Below are 10,068 nucleotides of genomic sequence, written 5' to 3' on the forward strand. Positions count from 1 at the left end.
ATCCGTCGTTGGGCCCATTCGTCGACTCATTAACCGCGCAGAATCGTTATGTGCGGGAATCGTTGGTGCGCTGCTCCAATCCCTATGTTCCGACCCGAAGATTTCCGGTTGTTAGGCTAGTGTCAGTGCGGATTTTATCAGATTGTAATGCACATTTATTAGAGCACAATATTAGTAAAATTACACTTTTTGCATGAAACAAAGAGGAGAGAGAAGCAAGTAGTTTTACCATAGTAAAACTTCGCGGGTGTTGTTTTCCACGCGGTGAAATAGGATGAAATCCCCACTAAGAGCTAAATCGTTTCACCATCTTGCACGTGATCCAATCATTTTGCAGTAATTAAATGCTTTGCGCAGCCTAAGAAATGTCAAGATGAAACTCATGTATTGTGGAAGTTGTTTTATTATTAGTTTTATTGATGCATTATCAGCGAATTTATTTTGGAAACAGTGCATTAAAACGAGCCACCCAGATTGGCCTTAGAGACCCTGTTGCAGTTGGATTTTTTTATTGAGCACACATATATTTAGTTATTTAGACTCAAAATAAGTATGTTTTATGAATTTTTACTATTTCACCGAAGCAGTGGTTATTACACTGAATACTTTTCTAAGATTGAGTGCCTCCACATATGACAGCACTTCAATACGCTTCGCCGGACACAAGGCTTGTACGTGGTACATTTTCGGATTATTTATAAAATTGTAGCATATGGAACCCACATGGATGCTTAGGACACCACATGTACGATTGATAGAACTAGCATTTTTAGTCTTGGCTGCTAGCGGATTGCAATACCATCATCTCGACGGTGACCCCCGGACCGATCCCCAGCGTGAGTCCCCACTCGCAGTCACCCTCTTGTCGCCGGCGCCGTACCTCGTCGAGAACAAAGAAGATCGTCGAGCCGAGCATGTTGCCGTACTCGCTCAGCACGTGCCGGGAGGCCGCCAGCTTGCCGGCCTCCAGCCCCAGCGCGGCCTCGCAGCTGTCCAAGATGGCACGGCCGCCGGGGTGCACAGCCCAGAATACGCCATTCCAGCCGGCACCTGGAACGACCGGGAGGCCGAGTGGCGCCAGCATGTCCGCCACGCACCCCTTGATGGTGCCACGGAGAAGCGCCGGGACCTCGGCAGATATGCCGAGGTCCAAGCCGCTTCTCCCGAGCTGCATATACAGGGCACGCTCTGTCCCTGGCAACGTTGCCTGAGAAGCGGACACCATGTAAAAGATGGGGCGCTCGACCGGCGTCGGGTCGCCGTCGCCGACGCCGATCACGGCCGCGCCGGCACCGTCGCCGAACAGCGCCGTGGCGAGCAGGGCGTCGAGGTGGTCCTCGTCCGGGCCGCCGAAGGCTAACAGCGTGCTGACCTCGCTGCTGGCAACAAGCACCCGCGCGCCGCGGTTGTTCTCGGCGAGGTCCTTGGCGACCCGGAGCGCGCTGCAGCCGCCGAAGCAGCCATGGAGGTACAGCAGCGTGCGCTGCACCGTCGGGCGCAGGCCGAGGAGCGCGGCAAGGCGGAGGTCGGCGCCCGGCGCGTGGGCGCCGGAGTTCGTGGTCACCACGAGGTGCGTGATGTCGGTGGCCGGGCGACCCCACTCCGCAATCGCCCTCGCCGCCGCCGCCGCGGCCAGCTCCGGCACGGCGTCCTGCGTGATGCCCAGCCGTCCGTCCAGCGACGGCACGCCGCGGCGGTCCAGGAACTCCGGGTGGTCGGCGGTCGTCTGCGCCGTGAAGTGGAAATGGCGCTTCTTGATGCCCGATTTCTCACCTGCATGCGTGTGCACACATTGTTACTGCAGTGCAGATCCTGATGAGAATAATCTTTGATGGATTGGGAGTTTATTTGCAACCAACAGTCGTACATATTCTCTTCAGTTTGTTGTTGAGCGTGGTGAGGTGGTCGCTCTTGGTGACACGGAAGTACCAGTCGGCGTACTCGTCCTGGCGTAGGCAGTTCGCCGGGTTTGCCGTGCCGATGCCTAGCACAGCGGCAAAGGCGTCGTTAGGGCGCTGCGCCGGCGACGGCCGGGACTCCTGGTCCTGGGGAATGCTGGCAGGACCGTGAGTTGCAGCCATTGTCGATCGCCGGCTAAGCCGAGCTCTTCTACGAACGTCTCCTGGCGTGATATAGTGCGAACATGAATCTTTAGCCTTCAGGTGAATCTCTCTTATATTTATTGAGAGATCAAGTTTGCGTTGCGTAGTTGACTGCATAACTGCCAAGAAAGGCTTATTCGTTTGGCTGATGTACGAAAGTACGGTTTGCTGATTTATTATGCGAGAAAAATAATGTTCAATTGTTGGAAGGCTTATTTTTTTTCTCTTTTTTATAAAAACTCGAAAATATATCAGTGTGTTGCTATGAATGAACGAAGTATGCATGGATTTATTTGTGAAGTGAATTGTCCTTTTTTGGACAAAAAAATGTCTTTCCTTGGCTATGAATTATATGCGTGCATGTAATAGCATAGGATAAATGACAACTCATTTGAAATAACTGTAATAGTATAGGATAAATGACAACTCATTTGAAATAACTTTATGTGTTTATTCTCTAATGCAGAGCATCTCCAAGAGTTTGCTAAATTAGCTTGGCATCTATAAAATTTTGCCAAAACATGAAAAAAAGAGCCTCCAATAGTTTGGCAAACAAACTTTGCAATTATTCCGACTTGCTATAAATCTCTTCCCAGCGCGCAAAAGATACCCGCGCGTATACAGCTTAGCAAAGCAGCGACGTCTGTACTTCGGGCGCGAGGAATTGGGCCAGAGATCGAGGACAGCTGCTGTTGATTGGACTGGGCTAAAATGTTGATCGAGGACAGCTGCTATTGATTGAGGACAACTGCTGTTAATTGAATTTGGACAGCTGCTGTTGATTTGGACTTGGACTTGGATCAAAAAATTTCAAGTCCGTCGTATCAAATCTTAGATATATTAATGGAGCATAAAATATAGATAAAAATAAAAAATAATTACATAGTTTGTCCATAAAATTTACAAGACAAATTATTTAAACCTAGTCTCTACCACATATAATACACCGCTTGTGAACTTTACTAGAGCCACACAACAAACTATCCCCTACAGTCATGTATTATCCAACAGCCACTCAAAAAAATACACACAAAGTTAACTAATCTTTGAAACGAATGGATGAGATTCACTCTAATCGTTTCTTTCTCTTACTCACTCAGATCTAATGGACAAGATTAGCAGGACCAAATCACTCATCACCCCACGCGCAGCTCTCCCTCTCCCCCGACCCCGACGCGCCCTCTCTCCCACATGCGACTCCTCTCCTCTCCCCTCCCTGTCCCATCGCAGTGGCTGTCGGTTCCTCCTCTCCCCTCCCCTCTGACTCCTCTCCTCTCCCTACCCCATCGCAATGGCTGCCGGCTGGCTCGCCGATGGGGGCGACGGCTAAGGACGCGGTGATCGGGTGGTTCCATGGCGAGTTCACGACCGCCAACGTGATGATCGACGTGCAGATCGGTGGCGGCAGGGCCGAGTACAACCCACGCTCCAGCGTCGTCATGTTAACTGGTTCCCTGTCCTCCACATGCAGAAGTTCTACCCCGTCGCCGATGTCACATCCCTTGGAGCCGCCGTGGGGTGCTACTGCTACTTGGAGGAGGAAGCCGCTTCCACGGTGACACACGAGGCCACGGAAGACCTCCCCACTGAGGCTATGCCCAAGTACAATCACTACTAACCCACAAATTAAATCCTCTCGTGCTCAAGGGAGATTCTATTGGAATGGATCACTCATCCTACGGTAAGGCTGTGGTTTAATTTGTTTCAATCGAATTTGATTTGAGTGATTTCCATAGTAGAATTTGGCTGTTCTATTGTGCTCTGAAAAGCTGTAACTTTTAGAAACGGTCTACTGCATTTTCATTTAGAGCATCCTTTTCAGATCAGGTACAAAGATTCTTCACTTCAGCGCTGGCAATATGCCATAAACACATAAACACGTGTGTACAGAGATTCTTCACTTCAGTGCTAGCAATCAGGTACAAAAGATCCAAGGCTTTCTATACTGTCTCAATTCATGAATGTAAATATATCGCATAACCATAAACACGTGTATACTGTGTAATTAGTAATCATCTCACTGCCACACGTTCGGGCATTAGCACCGGTCGGGAAGGGCCTGTTGCCCCGGTTCCCGAGCCGGTGCTGCCCTTCCGGGACTAAAGGCCCACCCTTTAGTCCCGGTTCCGTTAACCGGGGCTAAAGCCCCCCCTTTAACACCGGTTGGTAACACCAACCGGTGTTAAAGGGTCCTGCCAGGGCTGCCACGTTGCAGGACCCTATTACCAACCGGTGTTAAAGGGTTTCTTTTTCTTTTTTTTTTGGTTCACTTCTTCGGTTCTGTTTATTGTTTATATATAATATATAATAATAGGTTTTTCAATACATGTTTTGCTGATACAATAATATATTTATATTACACGCATATTAAGCATATATAAATGAAAATTATAGGCTAAGCTTAATAGTTAAGCTTTGCCTATAATAAAATGAATAGACCACATCAAAAATTAAATAGATATGTAAAAAGCTTTATATATATATAGTTTTATATGTACAAAATTCGTAACACATATATACATAGAGTTTGTTCTCCCAATGTCTACAAACGATACAAATGATCATCGTTGTTTGGTATAAGAGTTTCGTTGCCGTTGAAGTGAAACTCGCCGTTTGGATTGATCACTTGGTCGCGGAGAAATCCTGCTATCGTCTCTTGGATAGCTTTGATTCGGTCTTGTTGTAGGACCTTTTCCCTCAGCCATTCCGTCTTTAATTTGAAATAAATAAAAAAGGTATTAGTTATCTAAGTTATTCAATATAATTCAGGAGATAATGAAAAGAGACATGTAACGTACTCTGAGCGTCTCTGTGGGTGTTTGATTGACTTGTGCCATCATGAATTTGCACACGTAATATGCACATAGATTGTTCCCCCCTTCTTGTCTTAAACACCACTGTACGATGTATATATATATATATATATATAAATATTCATGACCACGACAATAAGAAGGCTAAAAGTTAGCGAAAGTTTGTTAGCTAGTAGAACTTACTTGTGGATGTATTATGTTAAGCGGCGCTTTACATCCACTGAGATGTTCACGGTCAATGAATCTTTCCCAAACCCTATACACAGCCATTGTGGATCGTGAACTAATAATTACAGAGTCATATTATGATATTTTTGTAGCTGAGATCGACATTACGTACCTTTGAATAACGTTTACCATTTGTTGATAATTTTCTTGTGGTTTTCTCATTGAGTCAAAGATTATCAATCGGTTCTTGGGAATTTCAATGACCATGAGTATCCAGTGAAAGCTGTTTACACACACATATATAGGGTCAGTCCTATAATGTAAAATAAAATATGCATGCACTTAATAACTATATAACTCACTCGAAGTTGAAGGGGAAGAGTATTTTTTGTTTTTCTTTTTGGTTTACAAAGAACCTCATAAGATTGGTGCAGATTTCTGTCTCATAATCTGCTGTCCACACTGCCTGCGGAGCCTTGAAAACAATATAAGGGTCAACGAACCCAATACTATTGTCATTTCTCATTCTGAGCTCTCTCATTTGGTGCCTGCATATATACATACAAATCCTAAGTGTGTAAGGATTATATACATGTAATTAAAGAAGTTAGAAGTATAATAAAAAGGAAAAATACTTACAGACAAAAGCAGCTGACAAGAGATTTGTCAAGAGCGTCGAGGTGGCATAATTGGTGCAATTCTTCGAACTGCACGTATATGAGGTCATCTCCACGGAAGTAGTGATGTTGTCTAATACGAACAGAAATCCAATTCTCTCCCCTTTTAGACGCCTCAATGCACCATTTGTTTATTGCAAACATTTGTGTGCCGAGCTCGTGTAAACGCTTAGGGTCGAATAGACTCCTGCCCGGTTCATATCTTGCCCTCCATTGATCAACTACCTCGGCTTTTTCAAATGTATGGCATCCAAGAATGGCGGTAATTTCTTCTATATTTAAACCGCTCTGTCCAAAGTAACTCTCAAGCGAGTCTAGCTCAGACAACGCTAAGGATTTCTTTGGCATCAAGTCTTCATTTGAGCCGTATTGATTTGGCACAATCAAAGGGGGCACCGGTTTTGATACTTCTCCGAGCTGTGGGACCCCCTTTCCTACTCTCTTCTTAGTAGGCTGTGAAGACTTGACCAGAGACCGCTCATAGTCCGAAAGTGCTGGCTTTTTCTGAGCTTCGCGTTGCTTCTTTTGATGGTCCGCCACCTTCTGCCTCAGTTCCGATGGCTTCACATAAAAGTACGGCTTTTTTGGGTTAAGCCGTTTTTTCCTTTCCTCCTTTATTTTATCAAAAAATTGTTGGACCTCAGCTTTAGATGTAGCAATTACCTCCTCTTCACTCTTTTCGTAAGGTAATTTTTCTGGCGTCTTAGCTCTCTTTGCTGAGGCAGCCTTCTTTGGAGGTGGGACCGATGACTTCGGTCCTTCTTGGACGGACCGCTTCTTACTACCTCGCTTTGGAGGCGAGGGGACCGACCGTGCACTCTTTGGAGAGGGCGGTGCAGGCGGTGGAGGGGGTGGGGCCGATCTTTTTGGCGTTGGAGAACGCGGTGGAGGAGTTGGAGAACGCGGTGGAGGAGTTGGAGACCTCGGTGGAGGAGGTGGAGACCGTGGTGGAGGCGGTGGCGGGGTCGGTGTGGCCGCCGCAGGTGTTGGAGGAGATCCAGCATTGTCACCGCCCGCAGCACTATGATGCGCTGGGGAGAGAACTGGACTTAGGTTGGAGGAGTCCCTGCAAAGAAAACAATTACAAGTTTTGTGAGTAAACTTTTTTTAAATTTCAATACATAATAAATAATATAAGAAGTAAAATCACACACAAACCTATGCTGAGGAATAATTATGAAGCGCTTGCGCCAACAAATAAATGTCTTCTCAGCTTCACCTAAGGTCTTCTCTCCGTCTCCCCCTTCTATGTCTAGTGGCACATTGCCACAACCTTTCTCAACCCTATCAACCGAGACGCTAGCATATCCACCAGGTACTGGTCGATTATGGATTCTTGGAGTGCCCGTTCGGTCGATAGGGTTGACAACAGCGATAGCCACCTTTTTGGTGGCATTCCCATCTGGTACATGCAGCTCACAGGTAGTAAAAGCCTCTGTGACATCATCCACGGGGAAGTGTAGCTTCGTGTCATCCTGAATGGTTGGTACTTCCGTGGATGCGCAGCTGCTTTTCAACTGGCCTGGGGAGCTAACGTTGACCTCAGGCTGTGATGTACCTTGCCCTTTCGTCATTTCACTAAGTGCTGCTTGCACTTGCCTTTGAATCTCTGCCTGCATCCATTCTTCACGAGCTTTCTCGCGCTCTTGTGACTGCAGAACAAAAGCTTCCAGGCGGCGGATCCGCTCTGCCTCCTCATCCTTCTTTCTCTGGCGGCTTCTGTAGGTATCTTGATCGGCTTGGAATGATTGCAGCCACGGAACTGCCCCATAGCCTCTCGTACGCCCACCGTGCTCAGGATTTTCAAGCGCATAGGTGAGTTCATCCTTCTCCCTGTTAGGCCTGAACTCACCAGACTGAACCGCCTCTCGTGCACGGACTAGTCTCTCTGCTGCTCTAGAGATTTCTTGGCCCCAAACTAGCGCCCCGGTGTCTGGGTCCACGCTTCCCCCATGACCGTAGAACCAATGCTTGGAGCGCTCGCTCCAATTCTTTGCTATTGTCTCGGGTGTGACCCCCCTAGCAAGCATCTCCTGTTCCATTCGGTCCCACTTGGGAACAGCACTCTTATAACCACCTGATCCCATATGATGGTGGTATGTCTTTTTACTGGCATTCTCTTTGTTTCTATTGGCTCGTTCCTCGCCCTCTTCTGATGTTTTGTACTGCACAAAGTCATCCCAGAAGGCCCTCAGCTTTACATATTGCTTGAGGTTGAAATCTGGAGTCTCGTTTTTCTTGACATATTTATTGTACAAAGACTTCTTCCAATTCTGGAAGAGTACTGCCATCTTCTTCATAGTCCAGTCATAAATTCGCACCTTCAACTCTTCATCGTTGGTGTCGAAGGTGAAAACGTCTGTGACGGCTTTCCAAACTAACTCCTTGTCACGATCGGAGACAAAACTGATCTCAGGAGCACCTCGCTTCTCTCTCCATTCACGACAACTGATCGGTATTTGATCTCTTACAAGATATCCACAGTGACTAACATATTTATTTGCATGCTCACCAAGTGGTCTGCCTGTAGCTATCTCAAACTCAGAGATTACATAGCGGCCCTCCAACGGCTTCTTTGGCCCTCGTGGAGGTACGCTTCTCCCCGTAGAGGTCGATCCAGAAGGCTACACGTACATATAGAAACAAAAATACTAAATTAATAACCAAGTAATAAGTCTAAAACCTAATGTAAGAGATGCATTATTTATATATGTTTACATTTACATACCTCGCCAGTATTTTCTTCTTGTTGCACGACAAGTTGTTGCTCAGGGGCATTGCCCTCTTGTTGCTCAGGGGCATTGCCCTCTTGTTGCTCAGTACGATTGCCTTGCATGATGTCGTGGTAATCAACAAAGTACTGACTACCGTCGTCGATCATATTTTGAATGGCAGCTTCCATATAATCAGGATCATCATGAGGACGGTCAGCCATTTCTATGTCTGCAACCATACATATATATATATATATTCTATATAAGATAAGAAATACACTAATACTACTACAAATGAAAGTGTTGGAGTGCTCTAAAAATAATACTAGGATCTTTTAAGCCAAGTAATACATTAATAAGAAATACAATACAATTCATAATACACTACAATTCAAAACACTACAATTCATAATATACTAGAATAACATACTAAAAAGTCTTTTAAGCCAAGTAATATACTAAAATATAATACTAAAAAATAATACTATAATAATAGTATAAACTAATAGTATATGTTTTAAGCCAAGTAATACACTTGCACATAGAATAATGTACTAAAAAATTCATACTACTACAAATTGATACAAGAATAATATAAGTGCATATATATACATAATAAGAAATACACTAGAATAATAGAAGTGCTAGAGTGCTCCAAACTAAAAAGTAATACTAAAAAAATAATAAGGACAATAACACTAGAATAATATACTAGCACACAATATATTTCATAATAATTCAAAACACTAGCACAAAATATATTTCATAACAATTCAAAACACTACAATTCATAATATACTAGAATAACATACTACAAAGTCTTTTAAGCCAAGTAATATACTAGAATAATATACTAAAATATAATACTAAAAAGTAATACTAAAATAATAGTATATAAACTAATACACAACTGCACATAGAATAATGTACTAAAAAATTAATAATACTACAAAATGATATAAGAATAATATAAGTGCATATATATACATAATAATACAAAATAATAGTATATAAACTGTTGGGTATGAAATATAAGTGCATATATAATGATACAAGAATAAAATGATACAAGAATAATAGTATATATATATACATACATACACACACACACATATATATATATATATATATATTATATATATATATATATATATGTATGTATATGTGTATATATATATATAAACTGTTGGTATTCATATATATCTATACAATTCATATATACAATTTTAGTCTATACATATAAACTGTTTTGACATTCATCCATATATATATATATATATACACACGAGCGATCGATACACATGAAGAAATATACGTAGATCTGTGGAGAGCCGCTGCAGCGATGCTGGAGATGAACGGCGGCGCTGTAGATGGCGGCGGCGGCGCTGGGAGACGAACGGGCGGCGCTGGACGACGGCGGCGCGGAGATCTCTGCTCGACGAAGACAAAGACGAAGGGAACTGCCCAGATCCAGGGCTCCTGCGCACATTTATAGGGGCGGACCCTTTAGCACCGGTCCGTGGCTGGAACCGGTGCTAAAGGGTCTTTAACACCGGCTGGTAAAAAGAGCCGGTCTTAAAGGGTCACCCTTTAG

The 10,068-nt window shown here is 44.3% G+C and overlaps 1 protein-coding gene and 1 long non-coding RNA gene across 2 annotated transcripts in view; one reads left to right on the forward strand and one right to left on the reverse strand.

Moving 5' to 3' along the window:
- Positions 559–2,255, reverse strand: LOC8064807 (bisdemethoxycurcumin synthase). Its single transcript, XM_002450819.2, has 2 exons — positions 1,868–2,255; positions 559–1,773 (listed from the first exon to the last, which is right to left on the reverse strand). The coding sequence occupies exons 1-2, from the start codon at positions 2,217–2,219 to the stop codon at positions 770–772; spliced, it is 1,356 nt and encodes a 451-aa protein (XP_002450864.2). The 5' UTR covers positions 2,220–2,255; the 3' UTR covers positions 559–769.
- The window catches only part of LOC110435743, a 13,425-nt gene continuing 6,597 nt past the window's right edge, over positions 3,241–10,068 (forward strand). The window contains exons 1-2 of the long non-coding RNA XR_002453597.1: positions 3,241–3,783; positions 3,925–4,021. This is a non-coding gene — a long non-coding RNA (uncharacterized LOC110435743). The remainder of the gene's footprint in view (positions 3,784–3,924; positions 4,022–10,068) is intronic.

Source organism: Sorghum bicolor, chromosome 5 (assembly GCF_000003195.3).
Source record: "Sorghum bicolor cultivar BTx623 chromosome 5, Sorghum_bicolor_NCBIv3, whole genome shotgun sequence".
Classification (NCBI taxonomy): Eukaryota; Viridiplantae; Streptophyta; class Magnoliopsida; order Poales; family Poaceae; genus Sorghum; species Sorghum bicolor.